This window comes from Styela clava, chromosome 3 (assembly GCF_964204865.1).
Source record: "Styela clava chromosome 3, kaStyClav1.hap1.2, whole genome shotgun sequence".
NCBI lineage: Eukaryota > Metazoa > Chordata > Ascidiacea > Stolidobranchia > Styelidae > Styela > Styela clava.
In genome coordinates this window covers 9,003,479-9,030,758 of record NC_135252.1, presented here as the reverse complement: position 1 = coordinate 9,030,758, position 27,280 = coordinate 9,003,479, and the positions used below count along the sequence as shown (strand labels likewise).

The 27,280-nt window shown below is 34.5% G+C and overlaps 3 protein-coding genes across 9 annotated transcripts in view; 1 reads left to right on the top strand and 2 right to left on the bottom strand.

The window, feature by feature from the left end:
* Positions 1–197: 197 nt before the first annotated feature.
* LOC120341904 (uncharacterized) lies at positions 198–12,237 on the bottom strand. Its single transcript, XM_078110845.1, has 7 exons — positions 11,185–12,237; positions 8,134–8,757; positions 7,722–7,935; positions 3,974–4,111; positions 3,058–3,199; positions 2,601–2,746; positions 198–942 (listed from the first exon to the last, which is right to left on the bottom strand). The coding sequence occupies exons 1-7, from the start codon at positions 11,684–11,686 to the stop codon at positions 768–770; spliced, it is 1,941 nt and encodes a 646-aa protein (XP_077966971.1). The 5' UTR covers positions 11,687–12,237; the 3' UTR covers positions 198–767.
* A 6,926-nt stretch (positions 12,238–19,163) lies between these two features.
* Positions 19,164–22,699, bottom strand: LOC120341923 (beta-1,3-galactosyltransferase 1-like). Of its 3 annotated transcripts, XM_039410522.2 has the most exons (8): positions 22,450–22,697; positions 21,790–21,981; positions 21,531–21,715; positions 21,213–21,323; positions 20,528–20,651; positions 20,042–20,128; positions 19,567–19,714; positions 19,164–19,312 (listed from the first exon to the last, which is right to left on the bottom strand). In XM_039410522.2, the coding sequence occupies exons 1-8, from the start codon at positions 22,548–22,550 to the stop codon at positions 19,193–19,195; spliced, it is 1,068 nt and encodes a 355-aa protein (XP_039266456.2). In that variant the 5' UTR covers positions 22,551–22,697; the 3' UTR covers positions 19,164–19,192. The 3 variants fall into 3 exon arrangements, with proteins under 3 accessions (XP_039266456.2, XP_039266458.2, XP_039266457.2); XM_039410524.2 differs by lacking the exon at positions 21,790–21,981 and having other exon boundaries at positions 22,450–22,699; XM_039410523.2 differs by lacking the exon at positions 21,213–21,323 and having other exon boundaries at positions 22,450–22,698.
* Positions 22,700–26,955: 4,256 nt separating this feature from the next.
* LOC120341806 (diacylglycerol kinase beta-like) overlaps positions 26,956–27,280 on the top strand; it is a 55,703-nt gene continuing 55,378 nt past the window's right edge. For 4 of the 5 annotated variants that reach the window (XM_078111182.1, XM_078111184.1, XM_078111183.1 and 1 more), the window contains exon 1: positions 26,956–27,136. In XM_078111182.1, coding sequence (XP_077967308.1) covers positions 27,070–27,136 — 67 coding nt within the window. In that variant the 5' untranslated portion in view covers positions 26,956–27,069. The remainder of the gene's footprint in view (positions 27,137–27,280) is intronic. The other variant, XM_078111185.1, reaches the window with a different exon arrangement.

Here is a 27,280-nt window from a genome sequence, read left to right as displayed (position 1 = left end):
GTGTTCGTTTCGTTGGGTCACTCTGTGTATATACCTCGCCCAGAGTCAACGAATAAGTAATATAATATCAATTGCATTTATTATAAATATAAAATAAATCTTAGGTCTTAAAACTGTAGTTGTCGCAAAAAATTGAATGCTTGGTTCGTAATCGATTAACGTCCCAACTAATAAAGGGGTTTCCATATTGTTGATGGAAAATATTTCAACCAAAAAAAAAAAAAACGGCAAGGTAAAACTGCAAAAGTACACATAACCCAAAGTAATATAATGCTTGAGCTAAAAATGTATTAGTATTACGTGTGTAAGTGTTCTATGAAGAAATGAACGATTTCGAAGAATGACTGCCTTTTTCGTACCCCATTTTCTCTTTAGAATAATGCTTTAAATATTGTAACCATAACCATACTGTTCTATTCAATGATATTTCAAATTCATTTAGCAAATTTATTTCTTGCCATTGTTGTAAACTGCTTATCTGAGGAAGTCTGACTCTGGTCGGACGAAACGTTACAGAAATACATTTGTGTTAGTGTGCAGCTGGACTCTTTAATTGAATAGAATAGTCATGTTTATTCCAGCCTACAGTATCCTTGCACTAGCATATAGGCATAGAGAAAAGATAGAAAAGTTAGTCTCGCGCAACCCAACTCAAATTCATAACCATACTGTTCTTCTTTGTTATGATTTTTGCAGTTTCCATTTCATGAGAATTAGTGTCCTCTGCAAACGAACAGTGTAGAAAAATTGTGAGGTGGAAACCACCATTAACGATCTATCGTTCGTTCACGGCAATACATGTACATGCTGTATGAAACATGAATGAATAAAACGCCGAACGAGAGACACCAAGCGGCCAGTCCGAGACTCATCATGATTGTGAAAGCCAACAATAATCCATCTCGACCGGGAAATGGAGTTGCCAGTTCCATGAATTCCAACCTTGAGGTAAAATAAAAGAATAACTCGTCAGTGCAAGAGGATTACCACCATAATATTTCTCTTGATATAAATATAACAAGAGAGCTACGCCCAAATATATGGACACGTCTGTTCGCAGTACAGTACGGTTTACCGTACCGCCAGATCACAGTCTACAAATATATTCACACCATGCGAACCAGTACAGTCGGACACAAAATGGCGTCCGATGTCCGCAGAACGTTCGGTGACGTCATAGCAAACAAAAACAAATCTCACAGAGCTAACAGAAATATTTGAAATAAATAAAAGTAATAGCCTTCTGGAGAAAAATTTTATCTGTAACCACTGAAAATTTCAGAGCAATTGGTCTAGTAATCAAAGAGAAAGGCGACTTTTTAGATTTTCCACTAGGTGCCCGAAAAGTGTCGAAGAACAAGAACAACAACAACAACAACATAATATTGAAACGATCGCTATGTCCACTACGTGTCCAATAAATACAAGTAAAGCAAAAGTTTAGGAACCGGAATCGTTTTAACGAAACGTGACAGTTAATTATTCTCACTTTATATAAAACACAATTTGGCCCTGACATTTTATTCTATCATGTGCTTGCGCAAATTTTGTTAAATATAACTTTTATTGGGAATTAATCAGTCTAATTTAAATATCAATTTTTTATCCTCAACTCTATTGTTATCACTCCCAGTCAGAGATCAAGCACAGAATAGTTTTGATATTGTGTATGACATCATTGGGGAAATAACGCTCCCTTCTCTAAAGAAAGTTTTCTCCGGATAAAATATACGTATGGTTACTTTGATATTCAAATAAATATTAGTGGAGGATGACAAAAACATATTTTCAAAGCTGTATATTCTATCATTATCTGAACGAACTATGATATTTATCGATGTTTATATAAATATTTAAAAAAGTTTGTACATACAACTAGATAAAATTTGACGGTCGCTGGCGGTCTCGCCTGTGAAATACCGCAAAAGTTCATGTTCCCTGAGTACGTAAGTTGCAACAAATACGTTGAGTTCATACTAGTCACAATGGTCCATTCTAACGGAATTGAACTAGAAATGAAGCATCATCAAGAGGGAAGCTGGCAGTTGATTATGACGGAACAATAGTGAAAGTTGCAATTACTGAAGCCCGAAAATATGCTGGACTACCATCTTATAAATTGAGCGAGGAAATAATAACAATAATTTTTCGATGTTAAAGATCGCGTGCCGGCGGTGACCTTGAAAGGCGAGAAAAGGCAATAAATAATGCAACAAGCCCAGCTGTTCATCTTGACAGCAACATAGTACAAAATATGTGAAATCTTTAAGCTTCAACAAAAATTCAAAATGTTTATCATGTCAGAGATTTTTATCAGAAAAGTATTGCATTTAAAACCACTTATCAACGTAAACTGTATCAAGTCTTCAAATCAGCATTCTAAAGTGTCACAATAAACAGTATCTATTTCGATAATCGATTAAAATATATATGTATTTGCGTGTGAGAATGAAAAACTTTCAATTTCAGACTTTATTTTGGATTTTAGTAATAATATCTCTCATTCTTTTTAAGCGAATAAGGCGCAGTGTATTAAAAAAAACTTAACTTGTATGGTGCCACTCACTAGGTGTCGCTCTCAAAACTCTGTCCAAGCTTACCTCATGACGCTCATTGTTGGAGTGATAACGAGCAATGGTGACACAGTGGTGCAGGAGACAAATGCAATGAAAATAGCCAATCCTCGTAGCATATTCCACCAAAACGTAACGTGACCTCCGTCGGGCCAAAGAAGACGAATTATGACCTTAAAAAGAAATGAGAATTAGCTCGGGCAATTTAGAACTGATGTAGGACAACTAGATACGTAAATGCCGAGTGATTATGATTTTCTTCTATTTACGATTCTCTTTCTGCAGCTCGTTAAACGTAAACATTGTTAGTAGGTTATTGTTTTCCACACGTAGTACCATGTCACTTTTTGTCAAATTTATGATATATAATTGTGTTTTATTAAGGTTAATTATCATGGGTGATTACTTTTGTAGGTAAATGGCAATACTTGTACGTCTCTATCATTGAGATATTGTAAAGAATGAATGCTAATAAAATTCTTACAATGAATAAAACTAATCCACCAGCGATCCCATCTACAATTTTTGTGAATATAGCAACGAGCAAACTCTTTGTAACCCCATCCTGAAGCCACCAGAGAGGACCCATGTCTGAACAATCACCGTCTAGTGCACAATGCCAACACCTGCAGATATTATAAAGTTGCTAGTTTATAAAATCAACGCAGAAGTTTTGTATGTACTGTACTGCAAAAAAAACTTGCAGGATAGCTACACATACGAAAAACGTTATATTTTATCTTCTAATACTACCGTATTACTTCGTTAACACCTGAAAATAAATGTACACCGCAAACACTTTAACCTGAAATTAAATTGTCATTAACCAAGTATTGTATTTTATCACAGTGAATCAGGGCAGTTTTTCGTGTCAATAAGTGACAATGTGTATTTATCAAACATGTCATCATGTTATTAGTCAAAGGAGAATTTTTGATCAAATATAGTGATATTGTCGATCTTGTTTGCTGAAAATGACAAGCAAATTTTCATAATTAAAACATGTCCGAAATTTTCATTTTTCCAAGGCATCATTTATGTATAACAAAGTCAACCGCCAGGGAACTGGATTAAACGTATCTTTATTAAATTTGTGGACGCAATAAACTAGTTACTATAGTTAATAGCAATTCAAAACTATGGAACACCATGTTCACAAACCAGGTCGAAAATATCAGGTTCAAGCTCTTTTGAGTTAAAGGGAAAGATCTCTATCTAAGAAGTGATTTTCTTCAGTGTTTTAAATTAAAGTACTTAGGAAATAATAAATTCTCTCCGTGTTTACTGCAACATATCAGTAGAAAACAACCAATTGAAGAAAATAAACTAAAGGTATTAAGAAAGGGCTACAAAAAAAATTATAATGTTTGCTTCTGTTATAATATTCTGAATAAACTCACTCGAACCCTTTTTTTCCGAGATGATATGATGCGGAGTGAACGCTCAATGCTCCTGTTATAAGTTGTAAGGGCATACACGCCATGTTGATGACGTAAGCAGAGAGAAAATTTTTGTGTCCGGTGACGAGAACGACTAACCTGTAAATATAAAATTTATTTTATATCAAATACTGAAATATTATCGATTAGACTTGAATTTGGAAAACTTGAATTGTTTGTAAGTGAATATTAATTTTGGTTCAATGGCTGCCCTTTCTTTTTTTCACTATAATAATTTTAAAATATTCATGAATTAGTCACCGGAAATATATAGCCTTAAACTTATTTATGCACTTTACATTAAGCGTCGATAACTTGAGATTTTCTGGGACCTGATATCAAATTTCTTGTTAACGTTGTTGTAAATGCTCTCTACAAACTCAACTAAGAATGACATGGTATACGCATCAATATTTTATCAAGACTTATTCAGATGTAGGTTTTTAGACTAACATTGCTTGACGCAGAGTCACGAAGTATTTTATATGGATGGCGAGAGCTACATATAAATTGTTATGGTACTATGATACTATGCCATTGGCTCGTGCGAGTTTATTATGCATGTGTTACTTTTTATTTCATTCCGGACAAATTCATAATATTTTGGCTGAATAATGGTTTATAAATAGTATGCGTTTGATGAAAATACAAACAGCTCCACAGTGCAGTAGGATTTTTTTAGAGAGAATTGTCGTCGTAATGCGGGTATATCAATGCAGATTAGACACCTCAACAATATCCTTTGCAGGCGGCCTGCATAATTAATATTATTTTAACATCCTGAAGTGAGAATATATTACACGGTGATGATTTCAGCCTATGAGTCATTTCAAAATGAATTGAGCTGGCAATAATTAATATAATACAGACATAATGATTCAACGAAAATATATTCACAAATTTTGACAGCTTGCTAGCAAGTGCTAATTTGCTCCTGTATGCATCAATACAAATTCGTCTTCATATCTTACGGACCTTATTAAATATTCAGTGTTGATGGGAAACCATTGCTTATTGTCAACATCTAGCTTCCTCATAAGTCAATGCAGCTCGTTTACATATATATATAATTGTGACTGCAAGCCCCGCTTTCAAATGACTGTTTGGGCTCCCATATCGGCAAAGCAGCACTGTTACAGGAAAACGGATTTTACAGGTTCTGTGACGATTCCGTTTCAACGTGATATGAAATACCAACTGATTCGAGTTACTACGGTATCATAACAGTAAATACCGCAGTCTACAAATATATGGACAGCAAGCGAAGCAGTAGTTCACAACATCACGCGTACCGGTAACCTAAAAAATCTTCCGAGTTTTTGAGCAAGAATTTCCAGAATTGGCCGTCACGCTTGGCGGATTAAAAATCGTTTTATTAAAAAGTAATACAGCGAATTTTTAATAAAATATTAAATCTTATAGAATTCCCAGGAAGTTTGAAAGAAAATGAAAGTAATAGCCTTCTGGAGAAAATTCCATCTTCAACCACTGAAAATTTCAATGCAATTGGTCCAGTATTCGAAGAGAAAAGCGATTTTTTAATGATAATGATGACAAAAAACAACAACAACACAATATTGAAACGATCGTTATGTCCACTTACGTGTCCAATAAACGATGACTCAACGAGTCATTCTTTACCACACTGTAAGGTGTCCTATAAATAAGTTTAACTATACATGCAATTTTCATAACGTTATTCCCATACGCTATATAGTTGACTTATTTCATTCATTTTCACTTTTATACACTTTAGTGAAAGTTAATATATATGCAAAGTGAGCGAGTATTTACAAAACAGTTACGGAGTCGACAAAATATATTTTATTTTAATATGGAAGCGTTTTACGCTGCAAAGGAAAATGGTTATTCTGAGCAAAATGTAGGTGAATATCTTTCAAATTACCAAAAAGTAGGCCAAATGGATCCAAAAGCTTTGATCTTTGATATCTTGCATACCAAAAACACACAAAATTAAATTTCGCGGTGTTTCCGGGAAGAAAATTGTAAAATTCCTAAAATTTAAGCTGTTAATTTACGTTCAGTTTTTCGGAAACACACAGGAACATAAAGAACTTAATCTACGTTTGCAAAATTTTAAATATTATTGTCTCGAAGTTATCTGGTAAGGATATTTTTGATACTGAATTTGTAAAAATGTCATTTGGGCATCCTTGACTCATCTGGTAAGGATATTTTTGATACTGAATTTGTAAAAATGTCATTTGGGCATCCTTGACAAAGTATTAGATATAAGTAACGTAATAAAAACTATAATTTTTAGGTCAATTAGTTCTCCCAGTGCATTTATGCTTGTCGTACACATGGATTAATTTACCTAAAATCACTTACTTGATTTGAAAACATTTAAAATAAAGCATGAGTATAGGGTAGTTCATGAGTAAATAAAGAATGCGAGAGTTTCAATTTTCATAGGAACTTCCAAATTAAATTATTGGTCAAGGAATGCTAACCGATATTGTAAATCTAACCAATTTTTCGGTCAATTTGCCTCATGACAGCGCCTAAATTAATACACGGATTTAATAAGGAAATAATCAATTCTTGTCAGCTTTATGTCAAATTCGGAGGATTTGAGGTAATTTGAAATGATAAAGAAATAGGGAGTGTAATGAAACAGGGCTAATGACAAAATCTGACACTAAACACACATTGTTTTATATAAATATCAGTTGGGGTTACGCAAGACTAACTCCGTTTCCTTGCTCTAGGGCTAGGCCTTACACGCAAGGACGCTGTGGCAAGAATAAAGATGACTATACTATTTGATTCAAGAGTCTTGCTGCACACTAACACATGTAATCTAAAAATGGTTATGTGCATGCCTTGATGACGGTGAAATGCCATTAACCATTGCGTGTTTCACTGTTACTCTTCGTTTGTTAATAACGCGTTCATATTGTTTGTGACAAGTTTGAAGTAAAATGACCCTGCGCTCAAATTTAAGGTTCCTATTTATTCCCCATTTTCTTGCGGTTTTGTATTACGTATTTACAAACAAATCGTAGAGTAGGCGTGACATATTTCGTTAAAATTCAATATCCGTACAAATTTAATTTTCATAATTCTATTTGCGTAACCTCGCTTGAGCCAAATGAACTTTAATATATATGAAATTACACAGTTTAACGTTTGAGTGGTTATTATCACTTTTAAAACCGGAATTTCAGAGTTAACTACTTAAATTTCTCTGACATTTTAAAATATTTCAATTTTACTGATATGTTTCAAAAAATCGAAACTTGGGACTCCAAAACCGACATTTGTTATCAGTTATAGAAGAATACGCTAGAACAAAACTGATCACGAAAATCTGTATGGAGGGTAAATAATGATCCTCTGCCTTCTGCCAATATATTATATACATCATTATATACATCACCAATTCAATCACGTTGTTACAGGGTATATCTAACATAACATCAGAATCATATTTCTGGAGTTATTAATATATATATCATTTGTGGCATCGTTAAATAGATAGAAAAACCTAGAATCTAATTTCCGACGATAACGATAATAAGAAATGAGTCAGCAAAACGATGTAATTTTCGAATTTTTATGGAGAAAAACTTCATTGGGGCATGATGATAAGATTATTCCCAGCCTGATATTTCAACTCGTTTCATCTATTTGTATAATATGAATTATCTGAACAAACTGACTTTAATAAAACAGATTATGTTACCTTGTTAATATGCTGAGAATTAAAGATGGAAACGATCCCAATATGAAAACAGGTTCAAAAATATCTATTGTAACATGTCGATGAGCCTCCAGTTCCTCTACTGCTTCATCAGTTAACATGTAATCCAATACAACGGATGGTGGATCACAAGCTGATGTTTCATTGAAATTATATTCTTCAATTTCAAAATTGGTCTGGCGGAAGACTGTAGATCCTACGGTATACAAATTTATCGGGTTATATCGATTTCGTAAAAAAACGCGACTTGATTGATCCCATCGCAGATGCGACAAAAAGAACTAATATTAAAGAACTTGATTTTGGATTCGATTGACTCGATATTAGGTAAGTTAGGTCGCATTGACCTACGACACTTCTAGTGATCTTATATAAAATTCATGCAATTATTTACCTTTTACTTGCCGTGGACCTTTTACCGAATTCCGTTGGGAACCTATATTTTGATTTGGATTTGCGTAAAATGAGTCTTGTTGATTTCTATGTGCATCACTCGGTCTTGTCACTGAATTCCCTCTCCTTATTTTATGAAAATTGTAAAATGTTTTGTGGCGTATTCTATATTTTGGTCGGATGTAATATGTCTTTTTTGAAGAAGAATTCTTGTTTGACTGATCGTTTGAGTTTCGTTTGATGCGATTGGTTTTCTGTGATGTCGATCGTCTCCATCTGGACGCCAATGGAGCCGGGCGAACACCTTCAGAGGACGTGGGAGTTTCGTCTTTTGTTTTAATATTTTGGCTGTTTTCGTTTCCTTTGGATAACTTCATAGACAAAATGGAATCTGCTTTAGATTCAGTCTTTGTGCTATGTTCTGTTCTCACATGTTCCAGTATTTCAGCTGTATGATTATAATGGTCACTACATGTGACGTAAAAGGCTACGTCACTAGCGAATGACGTAAGGGGGAAAATAACACAAACGAACGTAACGAAAGTGCTGAAAATCCACGCCGTGGTGTTCCTTTTTATCCCGTCTTTCTTTTTTTGGCAAATCCAATAGGGTGTTATCCTGAGATCTGAAAGATAAGTATTGTGATTATATCATTGTATTGTAAGCTATGAAAAACATTAAAGAGTCATAAAGAGGTAATATAATTAGTTGAGTATTTGAGTTTGTTATAAGTACTGTAACGATTATGTAAGCTAAGGCAACCCAAAGACGACATGAAAAATGTGAAGGTGATGATAGACCCCGGGAAAATCGCTTTCATTTTCGCCTAATGAAAACTTGAACTTTTATATTTTAGGGTCACACTGAGCAGCCAATGATTTTATAAGTAAAGTCTCCTGCGATTATGTCAATAACATAATAAATGATAATGCATACAGGATGAAAATCTTAGATGGAGGAAAATCGGTTTCGAACGACAGATCACCGGATGGGGATATTTAAATTCTATTTTTAAATTCAAAAGTGAGCGATGTGGTGACGATGGATATGCACTAAGCTATCGATTTGCTTACATTTACGTTCATAATGTAGTCCCAAAGGCGAATGACCACGATACTGAGTGTTTTTTTTTTTATCAAAGTTGGCGACTATATGTTTAAGCCCTGACGATAATAGTGGTGTTCAATATCTACAGCGATCAGTATACCCACACTTGTCGGATTACGCTTCCAAGTAGAAGTACTTCAAAGGAAGTGTCATCTTCTTCAAATAGGACAAATAACCGCGCGCGGTTGGACATGCATTATGAATGACCAAAATGACATGAAGACACCAGTAAGATTCGACACGCTTTTCACTTCGCGGATATATTTAGACTGAAATGTTCAGATTGCGTTGTACAAAACAAAGTTTGGAAAATGCAATTATTTGAAGCCTAGTTTATGATTTAGATAAAGTAAATTGGGCCGCGAACTTGACGTACCATAGTTTTAAAATTTTACAGCATTACTAATAGGAAAATAAGTACGATTATACCATTCTAAAAATGACCTTCACGGAATACGGAAATAGGGATCATAAGAGCTATTCCAGTATGAAAAGAAAATTGCAGTACTTTCAATTTTTCATGTAAAAATTGTAACTTAGCATGCAAAAATAATTTTTCTTCATCGAGAAATTGTGATATTTATGGCACTTCTCTTGATATTTCATTATGGCAATATAATATCATTCCACCATGGTCACTCCCAGTGATATCTCTAAAGGAGTGAACACCCCAACACTAAATGCCCTCACACTAAATTTTTAAACACCGCCCCCTAATTTTCAGGTGTGACCCACACTTTAATTCTTAACGTAAATAGAAATGTATTTAAATATCAAGAAAGTGGCTCATATGTCGGTGCAGATGATCAGTCAAATACTCATTTTTATAAGTTACAAAGTCTTATCACTTAAAACAAAAAAATTACCACTCGCTAAATTTTGGAGCAACCTCCCTAAAATTAAAAAAAATTAAAAAAAAAATGCGGATCATACCTTTCAATCCATCAACAAAATTGCTCCATGACTTCCTTTACTAGAGGATGGGTATTTCCATCCAAAGGATTAGTTTTAAAGCTAAATTTTTTTGATTCACGGAAACTTAAATAGTGATTTGCTTTCGCTATAGTTTTCATTCTGCGTCGTTGTAACCTAGCGCCTTGGTATTCAATTTTAATTTGAACCAAGCCTGCGTTACATACGAGCAGGGATGGCCAAAACCGAATAGTTCACTATTTCGAATACATTCAAAATTATTATTTTCGAATATGAAATTTCAAATACATTCAAAAATAAATTCAAGTGAAAAGCATATTTTATGGCATGAATCAATTGCATACAATAAACAATGGAATAACTGTTATCTACAACCTGCCTATTTACCAGACATTTTATGTCCGCAGATTGCCTGATATTGTAGTATTGCTTTTCATATTTCAGTAGGTACAAAACTTTGAATCAAAAATTGATTATAATGGGTAGTTTCCGCACATTTTATGTTCACAGATTGCCATGATATTTTAATACACGATAGCAATGCTTTTATTTTTTCATAAGTTGACGCAATCACGGGTTATGTTTAACAGAATTAAATTAATATGGCAGGCATTTTAATTGCTAGTAATTGCTCAAAAAGCGAAAAAAAGTATAAACTATATTTCCTAATAAGTCTGGCTAATTTATTGGGTGTTGTAACAATTGTGGTTTTAAATGACAAAGCGCCAAAAACCGTTCGAAGATTTCACTTAGAAGTGAAACACCTCGCTGACGGCGAAGAGTGACTACTATTCAGAATTATTCGAAAATCAGCCAAAAAGGTATTCGAATACTTTGATATTCGAATGTTTTCGAATATTCGATTCGTTTTGGACAACCCTGCATAGTTGTGTTTCGATGTATTACTGCTATAACGCATATAGAAAACGATTAACCTACGTGACAAAAACAGCAATTTTCAAAGCCCCGACATGCTTATATCATATTTCTGTCGAATTATAACAATGTGTACCTTTCTTTTTGAGTTTTATCTTCTTAACGGCTTCATCTTTTGGATCTATGACAGGAACTCCTTTCTTGACTGATTTTATTTGATAATTTCTAATTCTTGGCGAATTGTTTTTACTGTCCGTTTCAACAATGGTGACATGGTGTTGCGAAGTGCCAGGATTAGAATAATACGACGCGTCGTTTGGACAAGAATTTGCAGAGGAAGGACGACCGAGGAGATCAGACGGTTTTGACACGTCAGTTGGACAACGTTTATGTCGTTTTATTCCAAAGTCAAGTCTGCGAGTGGATCCAGGCGTTGTCTTTGCGGTTTCGATGTTAGGTCTGGAAGGAGCTGGACAGCTGAAAGTCTGCTGTAATTTTCGACCATTTCGTAACCTGTTAGGTATTCCTAAGGCTGCTGAATTCGGATGAAGAGTATTCGAAAACCTTTTTTCGTCTCGTTTTTCAGACTCAATCACAATTTTTGTTGCTCTATCACTTGATATCTTTGTGTCATCCATGCCTATATGAGACTGCAAATCTGTACATCAAGCTATGATTTAACAATGCTGTATGTTAAAATAAAAATGAAAACAAGGCCATTATCAAATATATACAGTCGGAACAGGCAAAACTGAACATCACTGCATGACATCCAACAAATTCGATTGCAATAATATGATAGCATCGTTATATATAAACCAGTGAAAAACAGTTACGTAAAACAGTTTTGATTCAAAATAGCAGTGATCCCCAGATAGCTCTATTGCCACACAAACACTGTTGAAATGAAAATGGTTTCCCCGAAACTATTAAATGTTACGTAACTGATGACACTTGCTTGACATCTATCCGAAATACTGAGCTGATCCGGATTTGAACTGAATATAAAAAGCGTCATTAAACCACCAATCGGTTTACAGAGCCTATAATGAGTTTTCTAGATTTTAAGTCATAATATTTTATACGTAAAATCTGCTGACTTTGACGAACGTAACCTTCCATCAAAATTTGCCCAGGATTTCTATTGAGATTTAGTATTCTGGTTCAAAAGTTTTCAATATATGAACATCAGAATACTTCCGATCATACCAACGGTTAGTAGTTTTATACTCTTGAGTGGATGGATGCTTGTGTGTAAACAAACTCCTTACAAAATTTATTCAGTCAAACTTTACTCATAAACAAGCACTATTGTATGCTAAAGTATTTTGTTCAGAAGCATATTTTACTGAAATATTAGAAAAATATATTAAATTGAAAAAGAAATAGTTTGACACAAATGAAAATAAACTTTTATTTTACATAAATCTTCGAGAAACGTTTATATGGTAACATAAACAAAATGTTTCTTTAAGATCTTGAATGCAAATGAAACTAAATAAAGACGATAAAACCGTAACAAAAATGCGCAAATTGTCAAAATTGAAAAACATACCTTCAAGCATACTCTGGCATCTGGAATACAGTCTAATAGATTTGAGCTGCAGTTTGTTTTTAAAACAAGCATGGAAAACTCATGGTAAAATTGCAAGGCTATGTTATGTTCGTCGAAAATCATGATAAAAAACTGCATGTTTTTTTTTTAACAGACTTTTTGAACCTTTGATCCGTGGTGCAGACAGACATACAGACAATGCATTGTATGTATGAAGAAATTATTCCTTACCAAAACAAAGTGAGGTAACGTAATATTTAACTCGAAAATAAGAGCGGTAACACTTCCGTCTCGTATCAATATTATTGGACAGAGGTTCATCCGTGTTTTCTAGTTGGGTTAGGCCAAAGTATGGTATAGGCTTTTGCTTGAATGAAGTATCAGTTCTTGCTGTTCCGAAAAATCACCTTTGAACAACTCACACGCCATCATATCTGAGTAACGCTATTTAGTTGATTGATTAAGTCTTTTTGCGGCAGTTACGGAGGTACACAAATATTTTCGGATTTGAAACGGTGAGGTCGTGTTCAAGCCAGGTTTACGACTGAAACCCAACTAAGTCGTTCTATGTATGCATTCATTAGTATGCGACAAAAATTTAATATTTATTCTCACTGGTCATATTTTTAATACTTTTTTAAATAGAATCTTTTAAAATCATTATGTGGGGGTTTCAATTATCCGATTTGCCGTCCATTGTTCATCTTGATATATCAACAATATTATTTTTTGTTTCAATAAATAGGAAAAGTTTAGAATTTATCTGCCTATCTCGACCATTCCATTGCGAAATACTCCATCTCGTCTCAACAGCACCTTGTAAGTCTCATGAACAGGTATAGATTAGCCTGGATTTACCCTGTTTAGCAGAAGGAGGAAAGCATATACAAAAAATGAATATCTAATTCTAATTAAACGTATCGTCCTAAGCACAGAAATTTGTAATTATTGTTCCTAATCCTACTCTAAACCATATACCCAGACGTATCGGCAATTCTTGTTTTGTTATTGCCAAAAACACTATCTTATTTTTCACATCGCCGGACAATCTTCACAGGCTTGAATAAATATCATCTATCTATAATCTATATAATATAACATTTTGTTTTGGATCGTATTTAAAGTTTCGTCGCATGAATATATGCAATGAAGTGCAATTTTGGATCTTTAATTCTCCATAAATATTTATTTTTGATTATACATTTCATAAAGAGTAAAAACGTTCATGTATCAGAAGTTTATAATATAATTTCAATAATTATAAATAATAATTATAACATATTACAAAAAATACAGTAAATGGCTATCAATACTATCAAGTTGAAACATTTCATGCATGGTCTCTCTCAACCTTATCTGGTTCTTTATGCATTGCGAAGGTTTGCAATACAATTTCGCATATTTTTTTACAAAATTGTGTAATAGAAACGTAAATCTATATAATATATTGAATGAAAGCGATTTTTCAGTTCGAATAGTTTTAGGGAAAAATGACGCAGGTACTGATGATGATTTTTCGAACTCTTAGTTAATGTCACATACTTTCGATATTTACAAATAGTGGTTCATTATATGAACAAATTGAGCCACCTAGATCTCTTGACTTCCCCAAAAAGTGTCTTCACATTGCCTAAATTGGTTCCGTATTTGTGTTCTAATTGATTTTGTCACCTAAAGATCATTTCGAAGTTAGCTTTTAACATGGTAATAATAGCAATATGAGAATGTATAAACCAACTTGTCATTAACCTCACAAATCAAGTGAATTGTACAAATTTTATGAACATCAACCTGATTCTATCTACGTTCAAAGATCTGACATATTTTTCAAAACAGTTTTTGGGGAGAAATTTCTTACGTAATTCCAAAGTTTACGACGCAAACAGTTGTTTCGTATCCCCGGGCTATCTACACAAAATTGCATTTTGGTGGCGCCTAACACGCTACACGCTGTAACTTATTTATTCAAATACAATCAATAAGAAACTCTATAATATTATTTCCTTCTTTGTGCTAATTCATATTACAAATCTAAGAAAACGCTACTGCCAAGAAGTAAGATAGCTATAGATACAATAATTCTACCATGAATATTGTTCTGGACCTCTAACAATTCGTCATAATTTTCTAACAAAGTAAATCAGGGCAGGCCGTAAATTTGATCTACACATGTTTCGTTATAATAGTTGACAAAACTACAACACGTTTTATGACATGCTATACATTGGCAGAAGTTTCATTATTATTTATCCGCGTTTAAAACTTATAAGAAAAGTTACGTGCAGGACATTCAAAAATTTTGAATTACGCATTTTTACCTGATTAAAATTATTCAGCTATATTGTAGAATTATCATTTACTTCTGCACTGGCAGTAGCGCGACTAATCCAGTATGATAATTAGGCAATGTGCTCCCTCAGACGCAATTAGGATATTCCGCTATATTTGTGATGCATTCCGAGTATTAAAGCGGAAAGAATAAGTTTGTATCTTTAATAAATCTTCGATGGCTGAAAGCAATATGTTTTTAAATTTGTACGAATTCATCGGGGCATCAAATGATATTTTTCTGCAACAAGCACAGTCGATCGATACAACCCATTAATGAATATCGGGTTTTATTTAAAATTGGAATTAGATTACATGAATGTATTGATTATTTCCATAAAACACGGAAATAATTAGGTGTTTATTGACGTCTTGCTCTTAATTGAAGAAGAATGATGTAAATTTTTTATTTGTGCATCTGTTCCTCGAACCTTACATTCTGAAACTATAAATATTTTACGTTATATACGGAAAAAATAGTTTATTCTATATATTTTCATCAAAATGATTTCGCATCAATTTAAAATACCGAGCCTTTTTCCGGATACACTTATAAAACGAAATGGGACTTTCACCTCTTTATAATCTATCAAATTTTGTCAATACAAAAAGTCAGTATGACTCAAACAGACTAGCTAACTTCTTACTAAATTGACAAGACTTTGCTACGTGGAATATACAGTAACACAACGGTAACACAACAGTATGCCTTCCCACTCTTGGGACCTTCTCATTTTACCTCAGATCAACTATCTTTCTGATTCCATCTATTCGCACTAAAGTTTTAACGTGAAGCCCGAAATTCATGCTTTCGTCAATAAATAACAAGCGAAAGAAACGTGTCAAAAATCTATTTCGGTATGTGCTAGTCAGCGATTTTTGCTGACGGCAAACGGCCGATAGGGAAGGGTAGCTTATTCGCAAGCGGCAGTTTATTAAGGCAAAACACTTTTTAATTTAGGCTACTGAGATGTGATGAACGGCTTGCTGCTATAGAACATCATTGTATACAATAACACGACGTCACTTAAGATAAAACTAATCATTTCAAACAATTAAACAATATTACTACTATATTAGCGTGTTGTGGTATTAATGCTTTTTCGAAGGAAACGCCTGTTGCGCAAAGTACGAGACCCATACGAACTTTGTAATTCGTTCAGCGTAGTTGTAAGTAAACCAGTTCAAGTATTCGTCAGTAAATCATACTTGATATGTTTTGACGGAAATGTGTTTTATATCAGTATTGAATCATATCATAATTTATCAATATATTTCTACCTATAATTAAGTCTTCGACCGTTCTTGACCGTCGAGCATAATACTTATTTTTTTGCTTCTCAATCGTTGTAAAGTGGGCGGTAAGTGGGCACGTCCTCTTATTTAAATCCCTCTGTGGATTTCCCAACAATGGACACACACACAATCTGTTCTCGAGCGTTAAAAAGTTTTCGAAATATTCCGAACGCCCCACATGGAAGTCATCTGATTATTATCTATTGGAATGATGGTCTTGCTGGGTACAAAAAATAAAAATCAATATTGAATTATGCATGTTGACTGATTGAAATGTGTATACGTGATCAACATCTTGTATAGTATAGCGCCTATGTTGACAGTTGACGCTAACATGAGCTATAAGATTGTATCACCCAGAAATTTAATTTGGAACTTTCATACAGTGCTCGCCGTTATTATATACACACAATTCATTCAAGAAAGAATTATTTTATACAAAATATTTCGAAAATCCATCAAAGTGTTAGTTGTTGTAGTAAATGGTGAACCTTGCTAGTTTTGGAAATCGCATAAAAACTAACGACCTCTCGCAATATTTCAAGCATGGTGCATGGTGTCGAACAATTTGATAAGTAATAAAATGCTTCAATGCTAAACGATGTCTTAGTCTGCCACCTTCCCACATGCAAGCATCTGAATGCAAATATACCAATCCAAAGCACTAATACGATTTACATTAGCATGAATCTCAAATTCTTTCACGTTTCATGGCTGCGTGACTGTAAGTAAAATACATAAGTTTTGACTCTTGACATTACTACGCTGTCCTTTTGTATAGAGAAAAATATTTTGGTATAAAATAATTTCAATTAATTCGTCCTGTCTTTCAAATTTAATTATTATTAGACAGTATAGTATCTGGCAACTTGAAATATAATAGAATAGACAACTCTCGACTCCGGCATATACAAAAGTGAAAACCCCTTTATTCTTGAATATTCAAGCACCCAATCGGCAGCAATTTATAAAATAATAATTTATATTATAATAGCAACTATCATAAAACCATGCAATCCTGTTTATTGAAACATTTTATCAAATGCGTAAACTCCCGCTTACGTTGATCGCACTGGAGGTCCCAAAAATAACGACAGGATCCCGGCCTGTAATAAATTATGTAAGAGCCTCTCGTGTTTCGTTGCTCGAAGCTGAAATGAAGGCAAAACCTTCCTCTTTCAGCAAATAAAGACGGCGTGTTAATTCGACACATGTTTATGCGTTTGAGAACGTCTATTGGATTATCCCCTTTATTCTTTCAAAATGAAATTTAAATCTTTTGAAAGGAGAGGACGCTGTCGACTGAGGTCAAAATATCTTTAGCACTCAATCTTGGCTTCCTCTTCCCGTGTTGAATTTGAGAAATGGGAATAAATTGTACTGAAATTTTATCGTTACTGCAATAGCATTTATTTCTGAAATTTGGGCTAAAACAGTCCGTACACAAATTCATGGTTAGTTGCACAAGGATACAATCCCGAAAAACCGTATGTCGCCCCACCAGCCTGTTGTATGCATTTTTAAAAGAGTCGATAGTAAATCGGTAAGAATCGATGAAACTGGGCGTAGTGCGTAATGGGCGGAATGCACGTCTTTTGAAATATTGGTAAAATCACACTAAAACTAGATTTTACATACGACGTCATCATAAATAGTAACCCAGTAATAGTGTTTAAAACTGTGTGAACGTCCGTGGCCAAAGCACACAATAGATAACAATAATAGACACACGGACGGACAAGCAACTCAAGCGACTGTAAACAAAACAAAAATCAGAAATTTTTTCATCTTTTATATATATTACATTACGACATTATATTTTGTACAGGAATCAACAACATCAACATATAATTTAAGCGCGTTTGGTGATCCCATAAATCTAATTTCTGAGCCGGTGATCCTTCTAAAACCTGTCGCATTCCACTAAAAATATTCCTAATCTTTTTTTCTCATTGCCAAGCATAATAAGCTACTCACAATGCACATTGGAGACCCTATCTCACTCATGTGCCATACTCGGTGAGGCAACACTTTATAATCAAACACATTTTGGTTTCGCGAAATAGATTACTTCTCCCGGAGGTACTAAAATGGTTTTCGCGCTGAGCGACATTATGGCGTTGATCTTTTCCCCAATGGAGGAATCTGTCTTAGTATCACTCTTGGATGAGCAGAATTAATTGTCTATTCTTTATCAAATATTCTGAAGTGCAATTGACGTTTATGTTGTATAGAAATATGCAAAATTTTGTATTCCAGAAGTCTCTCCTTTCCCTACAGAGTTTGTTATGATTGAATGTGGATTTCACTTGAAGCAATTGATGCTGAATGTAGCTAAATCAATGATTGTTTGAGTCTAATTATTTCGTGCGATTAAATGAAAAACCACGATTTACTGTTATGGCAATCTTGACTTATCACAGACAGAATTTTGGACAAATTACATGATAAAATTTGGGGTTAACGGTTGTTTCACGTGGTAAGAAAGTGGGGTTTATTACTTTTACGGTCGAAAATAATAGCTTCGAGTCAGAGAGCGAAGTGTTTCAAGTAATTTTGATTTATTCTATTCTACGGGACAACATTGAACAAACTACAATTGCTCGATAAAGCAATAGTTTTCAATATAATTCATTTTATTCAAAGTCAGGTCAAATAAAAGTAGAATGACTTGACAGTCTGGCTCACTGGGATACTAGTTTGCATAGAGTCAGATTCAGTCATATTCACCATGCTATATGCCAGGTCATGTCATAGTAAAGTAGTGGTAAAAAAGGCCGTTGTCGTAGGCCACCATGCAATTGCGTTGTCCCTGTTTTAGTTTTCCACATTCGCGAAGAGTGATCGACAAAAGTGGTTTACCCGGAGGGTTGCGCCGCCGAAAATTAGGCATATAGGTCCATTGTAATCACGCTTCTGTGTCGTTCGTTTGCGTCTTTTTTTCAAAGGATTCGGCCTAATTAATTTAATTCTCGTTTTGTAACTTTCTCCATGCGGTCAATATCTTTTCATTAGTAGGTTCGTCCTTTGGCCATCCTAAATGTTCACAAACGCTCTTTCCCAAATCATTTTCCATTTTTCGAATCTAAAATCAATAATAAATTCTCATCATATAGGTAAGATAAAATACAAAAAATATATTGGCAAAATCACATGAAGCAGGTCACCAAAATATGTTGAGAAATAACAATCTCCAAATGAATTGTAATGCTGAGAAGCTTTTTGCAAACCTTTGCATATTAGGCACTTTTGGAGTGCGAAAAACCACCATCAAATCGATCCATCGTTTTCATTACTTTAATTCACATTTCAATATTAATTCAGGTCATTTTAATATACCTTTACATTTCCAATTTTCTCGCGGAGAATTCCTGTCGTCCATACATCTTCCAAATGAAGTAAATGAGTATTGAGAGACATATAATAAAGTTCAAACGCAATGACAGCAGGCATTATAAAACACCAACCAACACAGGATAGCGGATACCTATAATGGATTAGATTTAAACCTTTTTATCGCATTCAGCTTGGCAAATTAGATTTAATCATTTTAGATTCCTGGATTGCCGGGTCGGTGAGCACGATGATATACGATATTATGCTAATGCACGAACCAAAGTTTCTAATTGGATCTTTATGAAAAGGAAGAAATACGGCGACGACTAGGCAATGCCTTTGCCCGCACTATTTCAGACGTCAACGTGCTGGCGAATCTCAATACCTAATTTTCTTATGCGACACTTTTTGATTATATTACTAATATGTACGTATAAACTGTAAATGAATATATTGAGTGTGAATTGACAAAACCTACTGATCTCCAGAATATTCTTCTAATGACGTCACCCATTTTCCTTCTCTGCGAACCTTTGGCTGGAATACTTTTGCACAACCCATTTCCCTGAATGCACAAATAAAGTATAAGATACCTAGAAAATAATTTGGCAAACACAAGCAGAGGGCAGAGAGAGCAGTGGACACCTCAACAAAAATGTCAAGAAGTAAAAAAACTGGTGTCTCCAGAGCGAAACAGCGAAACGACACCTCTGCCGCGCTAACGTATTCGTTTTCGGCATTTTCGAATCGAGTTTATATAAATGAATCGAAGATAGATTTGAAAAGGGTATTTTCATTCGAAAAGAACGTCTGTCTCTAGGTAACTGTAATGAGCTGCGTTGCGGTAATTAAAACGCGATATATGTGACTTTAAATTACGTATAGAATACTTCAAAACGTTAGCTATATAATTCTACTGTCATTTTGATCAATTGATAACTTAATCTTGAATAAAATTACAAACCTGGAGTTAGGCAAAATATCCAGATGCTGCTTTACAATGCTATCAATATGCGGCATAACGTCATCATCAACATGCATATAAAATGTTGCGTTAGGGCAGTAAAGCTTCAACCATTTTAATTGCCCTGCAAAAGAAAATGTTTGTTGGTTAAGTATTATAATAGTGATTGAATATTATATATAATGGCAGTAAAATCGAAATTTCTGATATCCAGATGCATTTATGTTATTGAAGACGAAAAAGCTAGCAATTATACAGTAAAAGAAAACACAGATCATGTATCATCGGGTTTGGTCAACCAGCCTTGTTGTTATATACTGGACAAGCTGTATTATACCGCATATAGCAGTCATTCCAAATCTTGGATGATTCGTCAGTTTTTAAGTAGTCCTCTGCTACGCTCGGGACCATTACGAAGTTCCTTATGGAAAAAAATTGCACCAACAGTTTTCAGAAAAAACAAACATATATATAGAATTGTGTGTTTTAGAAAACGAAATGGAGAAAACATAAATGCCTTATTAGTGACTTATTAGTTGTTATTGTCAATTTTTATGATACAAACAAATATTTTTTGTATTATAATTTTATTTTTATTCTTCTCATTTATACTATCAACCCTTTTTTCTTTTGTTTCAATGTAATTCATTTCAATGAGATAATATTTATTAAACTGCTAATTTACCCTGTGTTTTCAAAGTAAGATTTCTGTATGTTTCTTGATAGTCTTCCTGTACTATATCCCCAAATTTTACATATTCAAGTTTTAGTTTTGAATCGCTTTCATTGTCGTTACCTAAAATTAAGATATTGCATTTTGAACCATAATGACACACACTATGATTTAGTACCTTGGTATAATACCAAAATTACCAGGCATTCGGTTTCTGTGTAACGATTACGTGCAAAACGAATAACATGAATCACACAATATTCTGTTGAACGCTGTGCAAAATAAAATTTTAATAATTTTGTCAGTATAAAAAATGACGTTAAGTCTTACCTACGAAAAATAAGTATTTGATCGATTTTTGACTAACATTTGTCATTGACGCCCACGTGCGGCGAATGAGATCTCGCCTCTCAAACTCCCACGATGCGCTTGCAATCATCACGAGAAAGAAAACTTGTTTCGATTGATCATTGTGAATATTTTCACCACAGAATCTGGTTGGGTTGAGTAAATACCTATAGAAAGTAAAACCATGAATTCTCGTGTTTGCATTATACAGTATATTTACTTTTGTTTCTGTCTCAAATACCCGAACTCATGAGGTGAAATATTCAATTTCTTCTCAAAAAACTTTTCTGGAATAACAGAATTATTTTGTCGAACAACTTCGAGGATATTTTTCCTCGGCAAAAGTGGAACAATTTGTTTTTTGCCGTTTTCATGCCCTTCGTCGATTTCTGAATTTTCTTCCTTATCATTGACAAAAATGCTCGACGATTCTCTGAAACAAAATTTGAACTTTGCGATCTACAGTCGAATGGGTACGCCTGAAGTATGCGCACCAAGATGTCGCATAACCTGAACTCTAACCTGGTATAGAACCTGAGTTCAGGTTGTGCGCCATCTTGGTGCGCATACTTCAGGAGGTCGGTCCGTCGAATGAATATGTTTCGAGTACTTGAACAAAAGATAATCGGCAATTTTTTCTTGTTGACTATAAACTGACCCAAGAGGCGAAACTAAGTATTGAAATGGCATTTGAATTGAAAACCGTACCTTTTATTGAGTAGTTTGCCAGTGCTAACAACGACAAGGATTTGGAAAATGTTACATCTGCGAAAAAGCCGAACGGAAACCCTATACAAAAATTTCTAATACGGCTAATTTTAACTTTTCACAAACAAATGCTAACATTTCAGGCAAAGTCCAAACTATTACACTATGTATAAATATAATAAAAATCACTTACATTATTACTGGCCCTTTATCACCCATGAACATTTGAATAAATATAAATATGCTGAATACCGTAAGCACCAATACCAGTAGCCTGACTTTTTTCAACGCCATTTTGTTTGAAATCCATGAATATCACAGTTTTTTTAATGCAAACGTCCCAAAGTCAACATTTCATTTGTCTAATTTACTACACTACTTCCTTTTCTATGCACCAGCAACGGTTCACATCTTGTACTAAAGTACAATTGTGTGAAATATGAACAGCAGCTTATAAGATATATTATTATCTCGAATAAGATGTCGTCAGAGTCACAAAAGCCTGAGGGCATTCAACCGCGCAACTGATCGCGCTGTGGTATTCTCCCGCCAGCAATCAAAATACAACAGTAATAGCATAGGTCATAACACACTTCATAACAATAAAACTACGTCGAATTAAACCACTTGAAGCTATTTTATGAACTGATGAGATGTAATATAAACATTGCCAGTCCTTGCAAGGAGGATATCGATCTTTTTATGTGTACGAAGATATTGCTCGTTTAGTTAGCTTCAATATTCCAGATATTTTACCTATATTAGTATTTAGAATAACTGCATATCTCTGAAATATCAATATACAGCAATGAGAGAATAGAATCCTGACAAAATATTGTGGTCATCGCAACTACATGAATACCGTTTGTGTGTGGGATTTACCATTTAGGCAAGGTAGGGTGAATCCTAGGGGCCTCAAGCCTTAGGGCTGGGCTACTCAACTATTTTTACTAAAGGTCCGTATACAAAACTTAAAAATGCCCGTGGTCCGGTCTTTGTAGAAAATATATTATATTGTGAGTTTAAAAGTTAACAGAAACGAGCTGTTGAAAACCGAATGACCGCAAAATATTTGACATTCTCAATGCGCATTTTAGATCCCCGCTCAGTGATTATTTGCAAAATAAAACAGCGCTATTTGTATTGTCCATTGTGACGTCACAGGTATATTCGTATATGATAAGTACAAGTACGAGAAAATGATAAAAATAATTCTCTAAAACTATGAATAAGAGAAACCTTAACATATCCAAAGCTAAATGGGATCAATACCCCAAAATAAAGAATCAGATGCGATCGGAATCGAATACTCGAAAGGTCCGTATTGGAACCGCGGTCCTGCCTTTGGGGCCTCGTTGTTCAATTTTGAACTAATTTTCATTTTCAAGTCGTTTTTAAATTGCGAAGTATTGATCCAGAATCAAATCGGTTTAGAATTTTCATAACCGATATTTGGTAATAATTCGTGTCTCAGATATTTATCTTTTCGAGGGATAAAAAATTAAATACAATGAAATAAATAAATTTGTCTACAAATTTGTCAATACAAAAAAACTGTGGTGCCATGACGGTTTATTACAGCCTTTAGTTTCTTATGTACTATCCCATCTACTACTAAAATAACGAATTTCAAGCAATTCAAAAAAAGAACCCTGACGTCATCTATCATTCAATGGAAATGTGAAAGGTATATTATGACGTCATGATACATTCATTGTTAGCGGCGCAGCCTCACGGATGGCGTAGGTTAGTTAGGGGAAATCATCGTCTAAATTCGGCCATGACCGTGTGGGGTATGTTTTGTTATCCGTAAGTCATATTTCAGTCTGAGAAATGTATAGAAAATGATATCATTGCAGTTGTTCATTAGTCTGCTTTGTTGAAAGTACTGATTGCGAGTATACGTTTAAGATGAACTTCGGTACTGCATATATATTTTTTCTGAACACAAGAGGCGCTAAAGGTCTTATTGGAAACTACAAGCTTGCACGACCGCTGTGACAAACGTAATGTCCGAAACATGGCTCGTTTTTTAACGTATGCAAGTAAACTACAGGAGGAAAATATGGCTATAGCTGTGTAAGTTACTCAAATGCGATAATATTTGATAAGACATAAATTATCTTTGTTCAAAAGTATGTTGTTTTCAGATGTACGGTACCACGGTATAATTCAATATGCCAGCTTATAAAATCAACAAGCATAAATTTTGTAATAGTCATGCCTACAACTCAACAATTTTGTAGAATGTATCGAACTCCTTGTCAAACACCCACCATTCGGTCATTTGGGTGCAAAATTCAAGTTGACCAAACTTGCAAACGGTGGAAATTTTGTCAGAAATTTAACAGATTCGTCTTTTCTCTTTACAATATTCATCAGAATAGTTTCGTATTATATCCTGGTCTGGTATACATAGATCTTCGTGTCCACAGCTTGTTTTGCACCTAATGATAGTTTCAACTTACACTCTCCTCTATCTGCCATTTTATTCTAAAAGTATTGCCAACAGAACTGAAATTTGAGTATGCGTAAGCTGCGAAAACACCATGACAGAAACCCGGGAACAATTTGTATATATCATTATTGATATAGATATAAATATCCAGTGCTGCAATCATGAACAGGAGGTAATCGCGACCTTATAAACGCGATCAAGTTGTCCTTTATAAACGTTTCACCTGATGGGTTAAAAAATTCTCTGGTCCGAAAAGGGTCAAAATCAAACGGTCTCATTTGTATTTGTCTGCACGTGAGTCAGACAATCAGTACGTGTGCTTGTATCATTCAGTGGCACAATTTTACGTTTTAAGTCGACGTTGTAGATTTTTGATCGATACAAAGTTTTCAACCAGCTTCAAGTTGATTTTATATTGAATTTTATTGTCAACAAATCTTTCACCGCCTTCATATATTATTCATAGCCTGTCCAATTCACTTCACTCCCCAGCATTTCGAATCATAAAATATCTGTTCAGCTTTTATTTCAACCGATTCGCACAAAATGGTTTTGCTATATATTGGGCAAATAAGGAATGGAGAATTTTCATTAAATAATGCGTTCTAATATTTTCTCCGTCATGTCGACATACGGTCGCATGGATGTATGTGGCACGGCTCTTTACCGGTAACAAACATTTGGTCAGCAACAGTAAGTAACGGATTTGAGTTCGAAATTCAATTTCGTTTGACATGTTTACGCATGCATGGCCAGTACGGTTCCGGCTTGCTTCTTTGATGTCGTTTCAATTTGTGGTCGAATGGATCAGAAAATCGATCCTAATAAATACCGTATCGCTAAATAGGAATACTAATTTACTCAATATGACAATGACATGTGTCACAATTGCAAAAAATGAGCTATTCTAAACGCCTGTGTTTTTTTGTTATGGAATTTTGAGATGTGGTTTTGTTCAAATCCACGAAACCACGCCTCTGAGACGCCTCTTTTGGAAAGCAAATGCTTCTTATGGCTTCATTCAAAATAGCCGACTCTGAACTGCGTGCTGGTATTTGTTAGAATATGCATTTGAATCAAGGAATACGCTCTAGCACTGTCAAGAAGCTTAAATTAGCATTACTGGCTGCCAAACGTCACGACGCTTTACTATTGTTAGACGTATTGCGTGATAAGTCAGCCGTGTGGTGACGTACAGGAAAAAGAGTGGTGGTACGCTGTACAGCTCAAAAACGTCTACGACATACGCTAGGCGCATTCACGCTTTGGGCAGCGTGCCTTGCTACGACGCAGAATGGATTTGCACTTAAACGTAGCGCGGCGATGATCAATATCGTTGGGAAAGGCAGTGCGAGAGAAAAATCAATACGCGATATTTTGTTAGGACAAAGAAACTTATCCTTAATTGAAACGGGAAAGTATTGTAGAGTTGATTGCCTTTCATTGCGCGAGCCACAATCGGCGTATGGTGGTGGGATAACGATTACTGGTGTTAATAGTACCATCGTGTAGGTCCACATATTTATCAAAATAATATGTTCAGCACTTGCTGCTTCATTCCACATGGGTGGTTCCCCGTGAAATGTTCAGCTCTGAATATAACCATGAGGCTATAGGTATACAGTTTACTCCTTGGCAGTACTTGTAAACAATGTGTATAGTAAGCAAAATTAGGAAATTCCGGTAATCTACTGTACTATAAGGGGAATGTAGACGCAATACAATTGATATGCGTGGTTGTGAATAGCCTTATGTATCAGTAACTTTGAAATGTAAGAAGTTTATGAGGTCGGCGTAAGGGAATGGATTCTTGCCGCATTCAGGTCAAAATTATTTTGTAGTTTATTTGAATTTTGATGAACGTTTATTTTCCACAAGGCGTTGGGCGGATGCAGTAGTTTGTAGAAAGATAATTCATCATCTAAATATAAGGGAATACTATTTATGTACCTTCAATTCGTAGGGTTTACAGATAAATAGCTTGGAAATAAACTATGTCGATGACGCAAAATAGCTATAAACGCCAAAGTAATCTATATTAATCTATACATACTATGAATGATTCATGTGATTTTGTGGCCAGGAAAGGTATAGTTTACACGACTTCTTCTCACGTTCGATATTTACAAGTATGTCCCAGATATGGACCGATGAATATGTCAAGCCGCAGCAAACGGGACATATGACATTTGTTCTAATTTGAATCGATCCGAACTGGTAAAAGTTATTACCATTTCTTTTTTTCTAGAAGATATTGTATCATTTTAATATTTCGACATGGTATAGGGCAAAACAATTTTGTTGAAAGCCGAGATTTAATAAGACGGATAATTTACCTGAGTATCTTCTAACAAGATGACAGACGAACAATTTGTAACACTTACTCCTGCAGAGTTTGAGACGTTGCAAAAGTATGCGGAATGTAAGTATATTGCTTACCTCTTCAATCATAAGTTAACCAAGTTTTGATTTGTGCATCAAATGCACAGTTTAAACGAAAAATCGGATCTTAGTCACGTAATTTTTATTTTTGTGAGATTGTTCTTCGCATCGTGTTTCGTAGAGA

What these genes read in the sequence shown, in the direction of transcription:
- LOC120341923 (XM_039410522.2), bottom strand. Translation starts at nt 22,550, where the DNA reads ATGGCGTTGAAAAAAGTCAGGCTACTGGTATTGGTGCTTACGGTATTC. An exon ending in GATAAAGGGCCAGTAATAAT is followed by an intron (nt 21,982 to 22,449) that starts GTAAGTGATTTT and finishes ATTTTGTTTCAG; the next exon opens with AGAATCGTCGAGCATTTTTG. An exon ending in ATTTCACCTCATGAGTTCGG is followed by an intron (nt 21,716 to 21,789) that starts GTATTTGAGACA and finishes TACTTTCTATAG; the next exon opens with GTATTTACTCAACCCAACCA.
- LOC120341904 (XM_078110845.1), bottom strand. Translation starts at nt 11,686, where the DNA reads ATGGATGACACAAAGATATCAAGTGATAGAGCAACAAAAATTGTGATT. An exon ending in ATTCTCAGCATATTAACAAG is followed by an intron (nt 4,112 to 7,721) that starts GTAACATAATCT and finishes TTATATTTACAG; the next exon opens with GTTAGTCGTTCTCGTCACCG. An exon ending in GTGGATTAGTTTTATTCATT is followed by an intron (nt 2,747 to 3,057) that starts GTAAGAATTTTA and finishes TTTCTTTTTAAG; the next exon opens with GTCATAATTCGTCTTCTTTG.